This window comes from Micropterus salmoides, unplaced genomic scaffold (assembly GCF_014851395.1).
Source record: "Micropterus salmoides isolate LMB-PRFRI ecotype aquatic unplaced genomic scaffold, ASM1485139v1 Ms_hic_scaffold_18, whole genome shotgun sequence".
NCBI lineage: Eukaryota > Metazoa > Chordata > Actinopteri > Centrarchiformes > Centrarchidae > Micropterus > Micropterus salmoides.
Genome location: NW_024040928.1, coordinates 14399528 through 14417906, shown reverse-complemented (window position 1 = coordinate 14417906; position 18379 = coordinate 14399528). Strand labels below are relative to the sequence as shown.

At 39.4% G+C, this 18379-nt stretch overlaps 1 protein-coding gene and 1 pseudogene across 2 annotated transcripts; one reads left to right on the top strand and one right to left on the bottom strand.

The window, feature by feature from the left end:
• Positions 1-56: 56 nt before the first annotated feature.
• LOC119908476 (basic leucine zipper transcriptional factor ATF-like) lies at positions 57-6158 on the bottom strand. Of its 2 annotated transcripts, none has more exons than XM_038726181.1 (3): positions 5862-6158; positions 4714-4818; positions 57-925 (listed from the first exon to the last, which is right to left on the bottom strand). In XM_038726181.1, the coding sequence occupies exons 1-3, from the start codon at positions 5922-5924 to the stop codon at positions 719-721; spliced, it is 375 nt and encodes a 124-aa protein (XP_038582109.1). In that variant the 5' UTR covers positions 5925-6158; the 3' UTR covers positions 57-718. The 2 variants fall into 2 exon arrangements, with proteins under 2 accessions (XP_038582109.1, XP_038582110.1); XM_038726182.1 differs by lacking the exon at positions 5862-6158 and adding an exon at positions 4917-5065.
• Positions 6159-11088: 4930 nt separating this feature from the next.
• On the top strand, positions 11089-18344 carry LOC119908958 (annotated as a pseudogene).
• Positions 18345-18379: the final 35 nt, after the last annotated feature.

Below are 18379 nucleotides of genomic sequence, written 5' to 3'. Positions count from 1 at the left end.
TCACCACCAGTGCAGACTTTAGCTGCATGAAGGCCTGAATAAAAACCCTCCAGAGGTCAGAAACAATCACCTAAAAGGCATCACATTTAATAAATATCTTTGCTGGGTCTCCAGTACACAAGTCAAGACCCTTTGAATACGCATTCTTCACTGTGAGCCATTCTGTTTTTTTGGTACATTTAAGCCTCTTTTTAGGATCTTGACTTTACATTCTTGTTTGTCCACAATCAAATCTGTCAAAAGCTCCTGAGCATATTCGCATCTACATTTACACACTGAAACACATTAAAAAACACGAAAACTCAAAACATGACTGGATGACAGAGGTGCTCTCTGTGACACAAAAAAATTAAGCAATTTACAAAAATACCGTATCATCTGAGTCACCTGAACATACCGTAGGTTGTTTTTTTTTCTCCCAATGTAAACATAGACTGGTTGACAATTCTACTTATTGAGCCATACAGATCACTGAAATGAATCAGGAAAAAAAGCAAAGACATGAGCAGAAGCAAAATAAATAGTTTTGAATACTGCATGGTACAGTTTGGGTCCCATACTGTCATTGTTTGGCAGACATATTGGCCTGCCATGTTATTCCTTGATCAATTTGAACAATGGTTAACATTTACGGACAGATCTCCAGTCAGTCTTTCTCTCTGTTGAGGTCAGTCATCTGTTCGCAGCACGTCTTCGGCCGTCTCAGTAGTCATACAGGTCAGTGCTGGTAGTGTGGTACAGTGATGTGCTGGTGGTGGTAGCTGCTGTGATGAGGAGGGTAGAGGAGGTCAGGGGTCTGAGGAGTCAGGCCGGTGCACAGAGGTTCGTGGCTGCTCAGCACAGACGACAGATACTTGGCCTCCTCAGTCAGCTGCTTCACCTCCTTCCTCAGGGCAGCGTTCTCCTTCTCCAGGTTCTCACTCTCCTGGAAAACACACAGGGACAGGATGTTTGAGAAAAGATCTCTTTTATTGGTGATACCAGCGGCTTTACTGTGTGGTTACAAGTCAGACTGGGTGACTTCAAATCTTATCAATGGAAATTAAAATCTGTAGCATTATCCTGTTTCCATCCAGGTATTTTTGTAAAGTATATTGAAAGTATATTTCACCTGTGACCATTTTCCAAAGCATGGCAGATTTATTAAAAATCTATTTGAATGTATTTGCTTTGAGGATGGCAATGTCTGTCTGTTGGTTCACCTCTTTGGTCCAGACTGATACAGCTTAACAGCTATTGGATGGATTGCAGTGCAATTTTGTACACACAATCACAGTCCCTAGAGGTTTCATCAAGCGGGAAGCTTCCAGTCAGCAAACTGATGCGAACGCCGAAGTCCCTTAAACCTGCATTCTATCAAACGGCCAGCAGGGTGCAACTCTTCTGGTTGGCTCCATTAGACATGATGGTAAAATGACCCTACTTCTCAGCTGACTAATTACCTCAGTAAACACTTTCCTAATGAGATTATGGTCTCAATCGCTAGTTTCATGTCTTCTTCAATACAACATGATGTTCATTTAGTAAATTATGGTCCTGTTTAGAGGAAAATAGACCATAAAGCAGAGTATGCTTCAGGGCGGAATTATCTATGATTGACAAGTCATTACCATGGCGACCTGTCAATCAGGCTTGAGTGACTCGTACCCACGGCACTGTGTAATTTTAACCAGCACCATTGAAAAAGCTTATTAGGAGTTGGCTGTTCACTTTCTCTGGTGAGTACATTTAGTTTTAAGACTGCTAGACAAAGTTGTCAGCCCTGTTAAAATGACATGAATTACAGATGCACCTAGCTAAGCAAACTAACTAGCTCCACACACGGCTGTTAGTTCCACCGTCTCGTCCACATATGGTCATGTCCGGTGACGCTGGTCAACATGGTGGCGGCCTATCGGTCAAACTCAAGCCTTCAACACAGCAGTCCACAAACCAACGGGTCACACCACGATGACTACGTCCACTTTTTATATACAGTCTGTGGGTTTAATCCTACAGACTTGGTTGATCCCCTGACTAACCAAGCACCATCATGAGGCTGACATTTGTAGTTTTGAGTGAAATTTCTCCAAAACAATTGGATGGTTTGCCATGAAATTTAGTACACACATGTCCCCTTCAGCACAACTTTATATATAACTTTTGTGATCCTCTGACTTTTAATAGCACCTTCATCAGGTCAAATGTTTTACTTGCACAGTACTTTGGCTGATGACCAAATACCTGCTAAACGAATGGCATTGCCATTGGCCTCAGCTGTAGAGTAGGCTACTTTATAGTTAGTGCTAATTAGCAAATGTTAGCATGCTAACACGCTAAACTAAGATGTTGAACTTAATAAACAATATGCATGAGGAGCATTAACACGTTAGCATTGCCATTGTAAGCATGTTAGCATGCTGCCATTAGTCCTTGGCTCAAATCAGTACTGTGCTCTACAGTTAGCATGAGTGCAGACTTTCAGTCCTGTTTCTGAACTCATAGCAGCCATTAGTTTCCATTCACTTCAGTAGGTGTGAGCATCAATTTTTATTAAAATTTATTGACATTTATTGAATGTCTATTCAACATGTTTGTCATTCATAAATGAACAGAGCCCATAGGTTGCTGGGAAGTTAATAAAAACACATAAAAAAAAATCTACAGCACACTTTAGCTAACTTAGGTAAAGTTGTTTTTGTCCTTTGACACCCACCTATCAATACTGATTCAATCACTACCTTTACAGTATAAACACAGTGTAGCTGAGTAAGCACCATAATCTGAAAAGTCTAACATTTTTGATGATGTAAGTCATGTCATTTCCAAAACAAGCTCTCTATAGTGTCTTTTTTACCGAACATCAACTTCGAGATAATAAAAGTAGAGCAAACTGTACGTCAACATTTTTTTCTTTTTGATGTGGGAATAGCAGGGGAGAAATATTCCACTTGGGTAGTGAAAAGGTCAACACACCGTGGCCGAAAGATCATAATTCTGAGCTGTGGGTCCTTACTGTCACAGAACCTTTGGGCAAACCCCTGTACTTGCGTCACTTAGCCAAATACAGCCCACTGCTATCAGTGCTTTACAAGAAGTGACTGCCTTTTTCTCCCCTCCTGCCCACGACACAGAATTTCAAGCTCATTTACACAGAAGAAAAAAATACTACTGAAGAAACAGGAAATAAGCCACTGTGTCATAGAGAGGGAAAATTTGCCTTCCTGTTTATCTAGTGAGACGATGAAAGTAAAACCACAGAATTTGCTGTGTGGTCCCCTGGTGTTCTCTGTGACGCTGGGATGTTTTAGATTGATAAAATACATCATTCTTCACAGGATTCTTATGTATTTGAATCAGTGGATCTACTACTGCCTACAGTGTGGTTTTTCTGAATGTCAAAATCACTTCGGTTCATCTGATAAAGTTCACAGAAACAGCTGCTCTGAAAGCATCATGGTGACAGAGTTGAGTAGGCCTAACAGCACAAATCACCTTGGCTTGAACAAGGAAGTCACACAGAGAGTGGCTATGTGGTCAGTACGATGAAATGTGCGTTGATGAAAGAGGTGACAGCATGTAAAGTTGCATGTTTTTGTCGGTTATAAGGATTCATTAGATAAATCGTTGTGCCTGCAAGCTGCGAGTTCAGATGTTTGGAGGTAAAACAGAAGAACTGCCTGCCCTCTTATTGATGTTTTAATAGATGAATAAAAGACTCATCAATAACAGAGTGATCTCTTACACCGACTACCAAGCATCACATGAAACGAGCTGCCTAAAACGAATGACGGAGGCAATTAACAAAGTGGCTGGGCTGAACGCACTTCTGTTATCGTATTCAGCGCTGCAATCTCTGGTTCTGGATTCTGCTGCAAAAAAGGGAGTGATTGCCCACACGTGTTAATTTATTCCCTAAGCTTCTGCAAACACACAGAGCGGCGTCCAAGTGTGCAGCCCAACAGAAGCCATGACACATCGCCACATGGTCAGGTAGCATTTTGTAAATATAGTACAAACCCATTCCCAGAGGCTTGAAAGTGCTGCATGGGAACCTAGAAAGCATTACAGACAGTTCCTGTAGGTGCAGGGCCACATAACATGGAGTTGGATTGGAAATTGATCACTAGGAAAACACCATTGCTCTTCTGTCACTCTTGGCAAAACATTGAGATGACACCGCTGACAGTAAATTTCACTCAATTACTCTGTACAGTATTTTGTTAGGATACCCTTACAAATGCTATATCTGCTATTAGTAGGTATATAATAATCTGAAACTGACACAGAGTACAGTAGGTCTACAGCACAAAGTATCTTGGCTTGAACAAGGAAGTCACACAGAGATGTCGTCAGTACGACGAAATGTGTGTTGATGAAAGAGGAGACAGCATGTAAAGATATTGCACATCATAAAGGATTCATAAGATAATTACATAATTACTGGAGAAGTCATTGTGTTCAATCATACCCTGACTAATGCTATATCTGCTTCAGTGTTCCATCTTAGTTTGTCCCACTAACAATTGTGCAGCAGTTTATTAAAGAAACGGTGGTTTTATATTTAACGCCATGTAACATCTTTCTCTGTTTTTGCTTTAGTGTCTCCTAAATGTCTTAAGAATCAGAAGTCACTGTCAAATTGTGTTGCTTTGGAAGTATGAGCATGGATATGGTGCGCGCGCGCGCGTGTGTGTGTGTGTGTGCATGTGTTGCAGAGAAAGGTCTCCTCACCAAGTGCAGGCTGTCAGCTTTCTGAGTTTGCCTCATCCTGCTCTTCTGAGCAGCGATCCGGTTCTTTTCCCGCCGCATCACCTTCTTTGCATCATCTGAGGAGCTCTGTGAAAAAACACAAGTGTTGACAGTTAATGTGTGTGTGCAGTGACATAAACATCAAGTGGCAAGCTGAACGGGTGGCGGGGGGGGGTTTCCTGTACCTGAAAAAAGTTAGTTTGTTGATTAAGATCACAGCGTTGTGTTGTTAATGTCATGGGTTCCTGCTGGTGGCTTTGTTTTGTGAAATGGAAGGGTTTAAATGACAGTTTGACAGAAGATGGGCTTAAGTTAACACCTAATGTGAGGGGCAGGGTTGGGGAGTGGCTGAGTCATCGGTTAGGTATAACACACACCCTGTTTCATGTCCTGAATACTCGATTTTCTTGGTATCGTAATAACTAATCTCATTCAAAATGCTGAGTCAGTTGTACATCAAAGAGATAACCAATTAATTATCTAACGTCTTCTGAATTACTGAGAACCCCCAAACAACCGATGCTGCTGGTAATTGTCTCATCCACATAGAAGTAAAGCTCACAGCTTGCAGCAAACAGAGAACAAGCAGCATTTGAACGTTTTATTTCCACAATGCTCTTGAGCAAGAGAGGGAGCAACAATGTGCTAGAGACCAGCACACGTGAAACCAGTCAGCTATGAGGACGATGAGTCTCACATGCACAGAAACGTACAGCACACACTGTGTTCAACCACACTGTCTGTTCCCGACAGCTCTCCAATCATTCACAGTTTGGGGACTTGCAAAAACAAAGGATTCCCACTACTTGGATAAGTGATAAATTTTGCAATTCACAAAAGCCTACACTTGAGGCGAGTCACGCCTGCAACCCATGTGTGCAAGTGAAACACTTGAGAAGCTGTGAAAAGAGCCAACAAAGACACAACTAGTGTCACTGTGATAGGCTGCGTTGCTGCCCACCAGATCTGCACCAAACGCCGCATCCAATCAGAGATTTAGGAGAAATATGAAGCATTTAATTCATAGGATTTGTATTTTTAAAAAAAGCAGTCTCAATACATCTGTAGCTCTCCAAAGAAAATAGGATGTACAAACGTAAAACTGGGTACGTTGTTGAGTGTACACTTACCGGCCTGCTTCCAGGAGACGGGGACTTGTAACTTGTGTCATTGCTGTCAGAGCCCTGAGCCATAGCCAACCGCGGCGACTGAAACCGTGTGTCTTTCTCCACTTCTGCTTTGTGTTTTTGAGTATCGTGCTATAGTGCGTGCTTTGTGTGTGTGTGTGTGTGTGAGAGAGAGAGAGAGAGAGAGCGAGGGAGAGAAAGAGAGTGTAGCAGAACTCAGAATAAGTGCTCAGAAGAACTTGGCTTAATGAGTCTGTTTCTTCCCTCTTTTCTTTCCCTTTCTGTCACTCCTCCTTCTCTTTCACTCTCGCTCGTGCTCTCTTCCTTTCTCTCTCTCTCTTTTCTCTCTCTCTCTCTTTCTCTCTCTCTCGCTGACACACACACTGTGAGACTAGCTGTCTGCCTAATTAGCTGTATCTGATGTGGCTTCTGGTAAGAATCCGGGTAAGTTACATTAGACTGGAAGTCACATGTCTGATGGAAAGTTAAAGCACACAAGGTAATCTTGTAAACTCCAGAAAAATAACATTGAGGGCTTAAGTTCTGATCAATTTGAATACATATGGGTGAATATTTTCAGTTTCCAGAGTTGTCCTCGGTTTTAATTTTATTCATTTTATTAAATTAATGTTTGGCAGCAGCACAATCAAAAGTAAAGAAAAACTAACTTTATCCTAAAAGACAAGATATTAACCTCGCTGCAACCTTTGTTGTTTCCACATGTGATTATGTGTGTGTGTGTGTGTGTGTGTGTGTGTGTGTGGGGGGGGGGGGGGGGGGGGTATTCCCTCTTCCTCTTTTTATAGCAGCCACATAAAATATCATGTTTCGACTAAATCCTCAAGAGACCGTGCATCCTAAAAGTCCACATGGATGACTGGCTTGACAATACCTAACCATGCTTCATGGTAATTTCCACAACCGTACCATGCTTCTTTCTTGCATTGCGATACGCCAGCTGCAATAAGGTGAGACAATGTGGAGGGCTCGGGCAGTGAGAGAAATGCTCAAGGGGCTACCCAAAACCCCACCTAGAATTCCCTCATTGTCTTTGACGCTAAATGACTCTTAAAATGTTTAAGGGTGGGGAATCTTCTAGAAAATGTACAGTTTGAGGAGGTTAAATTTACTGGATGGACCCAGTGGTGGTGGCATGTTGGAAATTTATACAATTTTTGTCTTCTCATTCATTGACTTTAGAAAGGGTGTGGAAATATTTATGTGTGTGTGACACATACAGCAGCTTTAACGTCCATTAAAATCTGCCTTAAGGTCAGGGCTGACGGCGAAGCTGCATATGTGAGCTCTCGAATTATTGTCTTGTTTGCCCCCATCACGAAGTAGCATTTGGTGATGCAAGAACAAGATTTTCTTGTGAGAAAAAAAAAAGAAAAAGAAAATAGAATCAGGCCCAAAACAGCTTTGCTTGGCAGAACAGCCCTCCCACACAAAAACATGTTCTACCATCACAGGAATTTTGAAGAGCTTGGGCAAGGGCAGACATTTCTAATGCTTGGCATTTAACGCCATCCAGAAGAGTCGAGGCTGTAAAAAGAAAAGAGAACGGAGAGGAAAGCTGATTAGTCAAATTAACTGCTTTAACCAGGACGCAGACACAATACAGTACAAATATAGAAAAACAAAACAAATCTACGGCTTTCTGTGTTCAGTCCATTACTAAGCCTTAATTGACCTTAAGGTGCTAGAGGCACAACAAGTCCTGGACTCTTCAGAAACTGCATTTGGATCCCTAATAAACCATCAAGTCTTTAAAATGATGCGAGGATTATGATCATTTCAACACATATAAAGCATGAAGCATAGTTTTTTATTTGTTTGTCAGACTTTTTTTCAGTGAACTGGCGTTGCATTTATGCCCTATTCCACCTGGGGATTACTAAAAATTAGACAGCTTTTCTCTCTCTCTCATTTTAATTCTGTTACTCAACCAAGCTCTCAGAAGCGGCGAGAACTTGCAAAACAGAACCGATGGCAGCTTATCAATTGCAACAGAGTTCAAGCTTGACACTTGCTCAGACAACACCCATCCTGAGGTAAAATTTAGTTGAGGTGACAGCTGATGTGCAGTTTTAAGTGATTTTAACTACTTTTTTCAACAGCAGTCACTCCTCTTCTTCAGGCCTCGCTTATACGTGGAAAAACCCTTAAAGGGCCATTTATTTAGATAGAAAACTGAGATGCACTCATTTGTGGTCTCTCTTCCTTGGAAATGACTGTGGGAGGTTTCTAATAAGCACCGAATTATTGAGGGAAAGTGAAGAATCATGTAGAAGCTGATGACCGTAAAAATAACACTGATACGTGTATTGTGAGATTAATTATACTGAACACAGATAAAATATTCTCCTCAAAACAATGGCCATTTATGAGTCATGGTAGCAAAAGTTTTAGTTATTGTAACTCCTCACATGTTTGGCTCTTTTATGGACTTTTACTTGGCAAATATTCACACACGAGCTGAAAGAATGGTCACAATATCACCCGTGGCATAGTTTGTGGTTGACCACAAATGTCACCTGTTTGTGATAAGAAAATAAGACAGAATGGCCCTCCTTTCAACTGGGAAACAACAGGGTGGAAAGTTTCCAACATTACCATAGTTTCAGATTAAGTTTAGAAATACTCTTAGGCAGGAACATTTCTGACTGCAAAACCGCTTAAGTTATTCCAATATGTTGCATTGTTTGAATGTTGCGTCAATCCATATGATATGATATGATATGAGGCAACCCTTCTTCCCCATCACAGCTAGACCACCATGGGAAGGCAAACCCTAAAATCATAGATCAAGATTATAACTTCGTGATAGCACCAGCTGCTGGTAGTTGACACCTAAGTCAGTCTCAGTCTGATGAATGAATGAATGAATGAATGAACAATCACATCTCTATTCCAGGGAAGGTGGTGTGGACAAGCAAATCACAAGAGGTTTCACATGGGAAGAAGTGAAAACAAATGCAATTGAACTGGTCGACTACAACTTTTGTATCACTGTCACTGTTGATTATGTAATTAACCCATTAAAACATAATGTATAAAACTGAATATTAGTCTTCAGTAGTTGCAGGTGTCCTCCAGGTGGAGGCGGTGTAGAACAAGCAGAGCAGCAGGTTTGTGGAGGTTTTTGATGGAACAAGAAGATGAAGCAGCTGTGTGATGAACAGATAAAATGTTTGCGAGTGTGTGCTGTGACAGCAGTTTATGGATGAGTGTAAAAGACTGGGTCCCGCTGTATCACTCCGGCTGCACTACAGCGTCTATTCACGGGCGCGATCCCACTACTGAGCGGCACGGGGGCTTTGACCTGCTCCGTTTCCGACCTGGGCCGGTGCACCCCTCCTTAGACGACCTGGTGGTCCCGGGCTCCCCCAGGAGCACCATATCGATACCGAACTTAGCGCGGACACCCGATCGGCATAGTCCGCTGCAGCTCAGAGCTCCTGAGCTCAAACGATCCGCCAGCCTCAGCCTCCCGGTAACTTGGATTACAGGCGCGCGCCACCGCACCCGGCGGCGTTTACACGCGCTCACAGGACTTTTGACGTGGACTAAAGTGACGTCATCACGGAGCACGAGGCAGCTGCAGATATTGATCCTCGAACAAGCCTCACTGTTTGGGGCTGAAACGCTACAGTGACGTAGGCTAACTGCACATGAGTAGGATGTGGACTTATGGAGTCCATAAGTCAAATAAGTCGACGAGAGCCTAAACAATTAAAAAACAAACACAACAACACATCTTTAGGCCTATCACATGTCAAGGTCAAGGTCATGTCCATCAGATGCAAGATACTTTTTGTATTGTTATTAATTTATGGTGGACATGAGGTTATAGACACATACAATTATTACTGAAATGACAATAAAACCTTAATCAAAACACACAACTCAACAGAAAATCAGTTTGTCAAGTAACATTTAGGCTACCTGTTAAGAGTTTTATAATAAGTCAGAGCTATTTTGATACTCTGTAATCTGTCAAACAATCTGATAACTAATGTGAAACAGTTCAAACAAATAAACCATTCATTATAACACCTCTGCATATGAGATAATATTTTAACTGATTGATTGACAATACATTTTGATTATCGTTTCTGTTTAGCATTTTATAGCAAAGCTTCTCTGACACAGAACTGTAAAATATATGAGGAGCTCTCATGTCATCAAACCTCAGAGAGAAATATTCCGTCTTGATAAAAAGATGTCTAACATTAAATCTGTTTGCACTGTGGGAAGAAGCGACAATCAGCCAGTGGGATTTTATCACTATTGTGAAGATAGAGTTCAGTTAGCAGGATGGGTCTGTGGAGTTTTTGCCCTTTTGAACAGACAACTGACAAAAAAGAAAAGCCTGTAGAAACACAGATGTTGAAGCATTTCCCTTGTATGGACCTCATGTCAGCCCCCCTAAAGCCAGTTTACTTTCATTTTATTTTCTACTCAGTCATTTTAAAGAGCTGTTTACTTACCATGTCTGCAGCTAAATCCACACAGTGTGGCCCACATGATATTGAACCTCTGTGGAAAATATTTTACCCTTTTAAACGGTCAAACAGTCCGCATTCTCACTGTGTGGGAAGAAGTGACACAAAGTGACAATCACCTGTGGCATTTTGACACTGTTGTGAACATATACAGAGTCAAGGCAGCAGGACGGGAGACTCCGTTGTTAAAAAGACCTGGACCATGCTAGAAGAAATCTTCAATGTCTTGTCTTTCCTACACAGACTTTCCTTTTAACAGTTAGGCCTATTTCCCCCTAAGAGAAATGAATGAATATCCATGAGGTAGCCTAATGTCATTTAGCTTCATGTTTGAGTAAAACACTTTACACTGAAAACAGCACATGTGTAGAAGAACAGAGCCAAAGACATGGATGGAAGTTCTTTAATGTTAAATCATCTGTCAGTGGATTCAGACAACAGATCAGAAACACCTCAAACTGTTTTTCACACCATAATCACACACAAGAACCCTGCAGATACTTGTTGGAGCAGTTTTGTGGAGGTCCACATGTGTGTGTTTCCTTAGTTTGAACAGTTACTGCACTTTCTCTAGAACGAAACTATCACCACGAAAACATTGATAAAGATGGAATAGTGTTCATGAGTGATTCAACAGGAAGCTGTTTAATGTTTGTAGTTTTAGTTTGCTGCCACCTGCAGGACATCGTGCGAAGTATCTTGCAGGTGTCCTCCAGGTGGAGGCGGTGTAGAACAAGCAGAGCAGCAGGTTTGTGGAGGTTTTTGATGGAACAAGAAGATGAAGCAGCTGTGTGATGAACAGATAAAATGTTTGCGAGTGTGTCCTGTGACATACGGTGGCCGGGAAGTGCAAAGCAACATTACAAAGACTGAAACACTTTTGCAAAGCTTGAGACAAAGTTACATTTTGGAAAACATTTTTAGCCAACCATAAAACACAATTACATGGGCGAAACACTTTTACCAAGGGCAAAACATTTTTACCAAGGACAAAACAAATTTACATTTTAGAATACAAATTAGCAAGACGCAAAACACTTTTACTCGTCCCGAAACAAATTTACAAACGATCGATCCCTCACGGAAAGGGAATGTACCACATACCGGAAGTGACGAGTGAACGCGGGTAATAGGTGTTGTTGGTGAGCGCGGTTAATTCGTGTTTTCAATGTGGTGAATATGGCGTGAATATGAAGCATATAGGAATTTAAGTTTTTGGTGACCGAACATGGACTGCGACCGAGGGATGTTTTGCCCGTTTTGTGGTAAACACATGAGCAGCTTAACCCGGTTTTGCTTTACGTGCGGTCGGTGTTTGGAGTTTTTAAAGGACGCGAACCAGACGGAAACACAGGGGACTTCTCGACAGCCGGACAGTGCTAAGCAAAGTAAGTGTAGCATAATGCTAGCTATCTGAGGACATATGGACAAAATTGGGTAGTAATGCTAATGATTTTTCGAGCGGCTTCTAACCTTTTACAGTCTCTATGCTTCTAACTTTCTATTTTGAAACGGAACTCTATCCATTTCAGCAGAACAACCATGCCCATCATACAAACAGTTCATGGAGTATAGAAGCTCGAAGTCAAAAGAAAGACAGTCTTTTAACTATGGGCCAAAAGGAAGATCTAGGCCTAAAGAAAGAAAAAACGTCCAGGTAAGTTGTACTGACCGTCCTATAAAATTTTGCAATGTTCTATATGTATTTGTGTGTGTGGATTTTACCTATACATGAATTATATCTTTGTTATATTACTAGATAAACGTAGGATTGATGGGGCCACATGGAACTGACGGACTGATTTAAAACCTCTAAGAGGGAAAACACTCCCGTTATTTACAGACCCAGAGACAGCAGCACCTGATCTACTGAAACAAGCTGTCCAGAAAATGAGAACATTTAACAAGGACATGCACGAAGGACCTTATGTCCTTTTGTATCCAGACTGCTCAGAGGTGGTCCATGTGCCTGGGTCAGAAAGGCCATTTAAATTGGCAGAATATAAAAAGGAAATAGGAAAGGCATATTCCAGGATTACTTTTTTCATTTGCCTAGAAAAGCACTTTAAAAGAGGTTAGTGGATCTCATAATTCAATATTTTTAAATATTCAAATACTCTGCTGAAGGATAAATAATGGTTGTTTGATTTAATTTTTTCAGAGTACGATACCTCAGATTCTGATTCTGAAATTGTCATCACAACAAGGAGCAGAGCTGAATTCAATCGAGCTGACACTTTGGTACATCTGTTAGTTCTTTTTTAAACCAATTATGTATGTTTGTATTTATTCATTTTCATATCATTTATTAGATTTATTGGATTTTAAGCATAACATCAATATCCTGATCAATATTTTAGTGAAAAAGGCTTGTTTTGATTATTTTGCCGTTACTATTAAACAGTAACACAGACAACCATTCAGCATTGATATACTGTGTTGTAATGTAAAAAAATGATGTAAGCTGATCATTTTATCCGTTTCCTCTCAGGTTTTTGAACCACAAAATCGAAGTACTCCCAAATACAAACTGGAAGATGAAAGGTAGGTGTTGCACACTTGGACACAAAGGAACTTTCAGGCTTGCATGGGTTGAAATTATTTATTTACGTCTTGACACAGACACATTATACATACATTTATATTTCTGCACATAAGCTCAACGTTGCTACATGCTATCAGCCGTTTCTGTAACTGACTGAGGTGCCCCCTCGCTGCATACCAAGAGTACCCACAGCTGCCTGTGTGAGCTTTACTTTTAACATCACAGAATAAACCTACTGAAATACAGTTGCTCTTGCAGGTGAATAAACACAAATGACACAAATTAACCAAACCATTAAAAAAACACACGAGAATGAAGTGGGGGGTATCCACTGTCCCACATCATTTTCGTTTCTACAAAGGTACTATAGGCCTTTATTTAATTATAACTCTGAAACTTGCAATACAAGTACTGTAATAGTTAAAAATAGTAGTTTGAGCTTTCTCTTATTTTATACATTTTCCATTCAAAAAGAAACTCAAACAAACTCAGATTTGAGTTCATGAAGCGCTCCTATCCACATGTTCTTAAGAAATAATTTAAGATAAATTATTTGAGTTGTTGATGTGATCAGAGAATTAGCTCGGATGAACTTGAAACAGAAAATGCCATATGTATGCGATTTATAACAAAATAATGTTGTTGTTTTTTTTGTATAAATCTTTTTGTTCCCTCCCTCTACTACTACATATTACTCAAAACTGCCTTATAGCTTTTATCATGGAGCTAATCATTGTAATATGTTTTATCATGTTTCAGAGATGCACCAGGACAATCATCAACAATTCAGCCAGGACAGGTAATAAGGCAGACTGTGGCAGCATGACATTTCTTGCTTTCAGTGTTGTTGTTTAAGACATTTTAATCTGTTTTTCAGATAGTAATATCTGATGCTGAGGATCTGGATCCACCTGAAACAAATCCAGAAAAACCGTCTTGCTACAGGTAAGTAAAAAAAAAAAAGATAAAGACATAATTTAAATTTATTTAACTGATTACATGGGATTTTTGTTTGTAAGATGTTTTAACATTGAAATGGTAATTTCCCAACAGTAAATACACAGACCTGTTTTCACCAAATGTTGAGCAAGAAGACGAAGAGCCGGTTGCTGTCAATGTGACGAATTTTCAACACACAGCAATGTAATATGACAGCTTTTGACTATAGCACTCCAGTTTTTTCACTGTACAATAGTTCTGGTATATCCACAAATGAAGTCACTTTTTGTCATTACAGGGAGGAGACGGGCATTACATTACCTGACATCGTGGCAAACCTGTCACTTCCTATTGATCACAAAAAAGTCAGCCGGTTCAACATCTCAAGGGCTAACTTTTGGGATGGGGCAGTCAGAGGTTTCAAGCGTACAACCTATTCTGAAACCTGTGACATGCTGGTGAAATTTACTGATGATACTGGTGTTCTGGAAGAGGGAATTGACACTGGTGGTCCAAGACGAGAGTTTTTGACTCTACTGATGAAACACCTAAAAGACCGGCCCATTTTTGATGGACCAGAAGGACATCGGTTCTTGGTCTACAATGCAAATGGTATGCATATTGGTTAGATGTGTACTATAGGCTACTAATGGTTGGTTAATGCTCATTGACCATATATATATATATATATATATATCACATGACATATGCTTGTATATATCACATGACATATGCTTGTATATTACAGTAATGCACTGTTTGTTTTATTTTGCAATATGAATTAATTCACAGCTGTTAGGGAGGATGAATACTACCTGGCAGGAAAGATGATTGCTGTGTCAGTTGTGCATGGAGGTCCAGGGCCCCATTTCCTGTCGGAAGATCTTGTACATTATCTTGCAGGCCAGCCTTCATTCAAAGCAACAAATAACTTAATAACTGATGAAGAAATAGGGAAAGCTTTGCAAGAGGTGAGAGTAGCATAAGGCTAGGGTATGGTAGTGCAGAATTTTACATAGTACCTGCAGTGTTTTGAGACAATGTTTACTTTCTATATCGCGTGCAGAATTTAATTAATTAATTTATTAGTTTTTAATAGTGTAAGATTACACCATGCTATGTATGTCATTAAAAAATAGGCAAGGAGATACAGTGCACACAGTTATTGACAGGGGTGTTTATGCCCATTGTCACGTCTTTCAGATTGAGAATGCTGCTTCATTGGATGCTCTGCAAGAATGTATGATGAGACACAGCACAATGTTACAGACAGCAGGTTGTCTGAGACATGTGGCTACTGTGGAAGAAAAGAAAGAAATCGTGTCAGACTACCTCCAATGGTATATTATTGACCGCAACTCATCTGTAATTGAAAGGTAAGATGATATTTGTAGTGATGATTTTCTTTTTTTATGAATTTATATACAAATTTTCTAGTTTGAAATGCCTCATGGTCCCCATCTTTGGTTTATGCAGGCATGTATATCTGTTATCAATTTGTCACTGTGACAGAATTTGTACCTTAGTGTATTTCAACTGATATGTGATGTTCCTTCATTCTGTCAAACTACAGTGCCTTCATTAAGTCTTCTCACCTTTTATAGATGTAATTTAAAATATATATAATCCTTTTCCTCATCAATCTACACACAATACATCATAATGACAAAGCAAAAACAGAAATTAGATCTCAAGATTCTCCTCCTGACTAATTCTTCCATAGAGGAAAATCAGTCCAGTTACTCATTAAAGTGATCTGAATCTATTTCTGACCCCAGTTCTCATAGAGATCATGACATGCAAAGATGTTTTAGTATCTCTTGTGTGTGTCCCTGAAAATCAGATATAAAGAGTGTGGTGATGTTGATGGGTGTGTAAAGCTGTAGCTTCATACACGAGGAATCCAGGCAGGAATTACTTCCAAAGGTGCTTAACCCTAAAACAGTCTTTTTTTTTGGGGCATAAGAATGATTTTTTTTCATCAAATCCTTATCACTTATGACAGCCTGGTCTGTCTTGAGTCTGCTGGTCACATGATGTTTTTTCAAATTTTTTGTGATCAATTAGTCAGCCTGACCTAAATAAAACATGGCTGCCAGTGGTGCAGAACAATCAAATTTTAGAAATAGTAAATATATATATTAAACTAACTTTTCTCCTGGGGAAATTTTTTAAAATAATGCTGACACTAATTGTAAACATTGTATTAAGGTGCTGAAGGAGAAATTAAAATTAAGTAATATGTTGTTCATGTTGTTATTTAGTAGTTGTTATTTATGTTTTGAAATGTATGTGACTCCTGAGTCACGTTGCCTGTTTAGGGTATAAAAAAGGAATTAATCTATCTCTATTTAAAATGCACTATTCAAACTTAAATGATTGTAATTCAACAATGCTATGGAATATAGACCTAAGTTTGGTCTTGTTTTAACGAAAACAGTGAAAGTATGAAAATGTTATGGAAGTTTAAACTTGCATTAAATCAAATATACTATTTTTTTTTCCCCCATTTTTTATAGAATATGTATTTAAAAAATATTTATTACAATAAAATCAAAGCCATATATATAACAAAGTTGTGTTCCAAATTGAAGTTGAAAAAATAGCCACCGGGTGAATAATTGTATGCACTCTGCCATAACAAATTAATAAAGTTATGTCGAAATATCACTTTTGTCACAAAATATGTAACCTTGAGACTTAGACCTTTCTGACAATGTCTTTTGTCAAGATAAAAAAAGGTTTTGATCATAAATTATGAAACATGACGATGCCCAAAAGGGGAGGAGCCCATTAAAAGAATTTAGAATACCGATTCTATAGTTACGCAACGTCCAATTTCAAAATGGGTTTCACAGGCTGTCTCGAGTTCGTAAGCTTTCGAATGATCTATCATTTGTCAACATTAGATCTGGTGTAAACATGCAGTAACAGTCAACAGATTAATGACTTGGTCCTTTTCCTGAGTCAGGCAAAGTGACTCAGGAGTCAACTCATAAAATCCAAAAATATATCTAATTGTTTTTTAATTCTTTTGGATATGTTTTATTTAAGTCCAGATGATATAAAAAATTACTAGAAATTATTTTTTGCTTAGCATTTTCCACTCTTGCCTGTATGTTCATTAACTTGTGTGAATGTGATATTTAAGTTTTTAATTTTTATCAAATTTGCTACAATTTCTAAAAACCTAATTTTGCTTTGTCATGATGATGTATTGTGTGTGTAGAGTGAGGAGGAAAAAGATTGATATTACTATTTGAAATTGATTATATAATGCAACAAAGTTTTGAAAATGTGCAAGGGGTGTGTAGACTTTCTGAAGGCATCGTATGAGTGCTCAAGCCACCCAGCTGTCTGTCATTCCAGTCTTTTGTTTCTGTGTTATACTCAGTTTGTAACAATTAACATTTAATGTGCAACGCAAAAATAGGGTTTCTTAAATTAATTTAACATAATTTTTTCCCCCAAATGTATGTTTAAGGTGGATATTAATTGGAGAGAAGAGAATATTTAATAGTTTTCTTTAGATAATTTAAATTCAATTGGCCCTACACAGCAGTGAAATGTTTTTGTTCACTCTGTAGATTCAGAGATGGTCTTTCAACCCTGGAGTTTTTGAATGCACTACAGCAACACCCTACTTTGCTGGCCCCTGTCCTGTACCACTCTGAAAGTCGAATCACTGCTTCTGAACTTGAGAGACTCTTCAAAACTGACCTCAGTCCTTCGGGGAGTAATCGAAGACTTAAAGAAAGTCAAACCATGGCCTACTGGGCAGACTATCTCCTTGATTGTGAAGGTTTGTTAGTTCATTTTTTGTATAACTAGTTAAGAAAACACATGGCAATGATGTATCTGAATTGTTTTTTTCTTTGCAGAAGACCAGGCTGCTGTGTCTGTGGAAGATGTTTTGATGTTTGCTACTGGGCTGTCCTCACTTCCCCCATCTGGCTTGGAACCACTGCCACAAATAGAGTTCCTGGATGACTCTGTGTTCCCAATGGCAAATACATGTTCAAACACTTTGAAATTACCACTCCTAGACTCATACACTTTGTTTAAGTCACAAATGGACTTTGGAATTCAAAATAGTCCAGGATTTGGCTGTTTCTAAGCTATACGATGGATGACCCCTAGAGTTAAGACTCTGAAACGCATGACCAGCGTGAGCCTACGTGTGACGTACAACAGAAGCGCTGCGTTGTTACACTACGCAAACTCACTCGAGGGCAACAGCGAAGGAAATTAATAGTTGAATGAAGTCGTTATTTTTGTTTGTTTTTGCGCACAAAAAGTATTCTCGTCGCTTGATAAACTTAAGATTGAGTCACTGTAGTCACTCGGACTATTTTAATTATATCTAATAACTTTTCTGGGCCAGCAAGTTTCGATCCCTTAGAAGCCTATGGAGGAGTGATCCAGCTCTCAGATTTAATCAAAAATATCTTAATTTGTGTTACGAAGATGAACGAAATTCTTATGGATTTGGAACAAGATGAGGGAGAGTAATTACTGACAGCATTTTC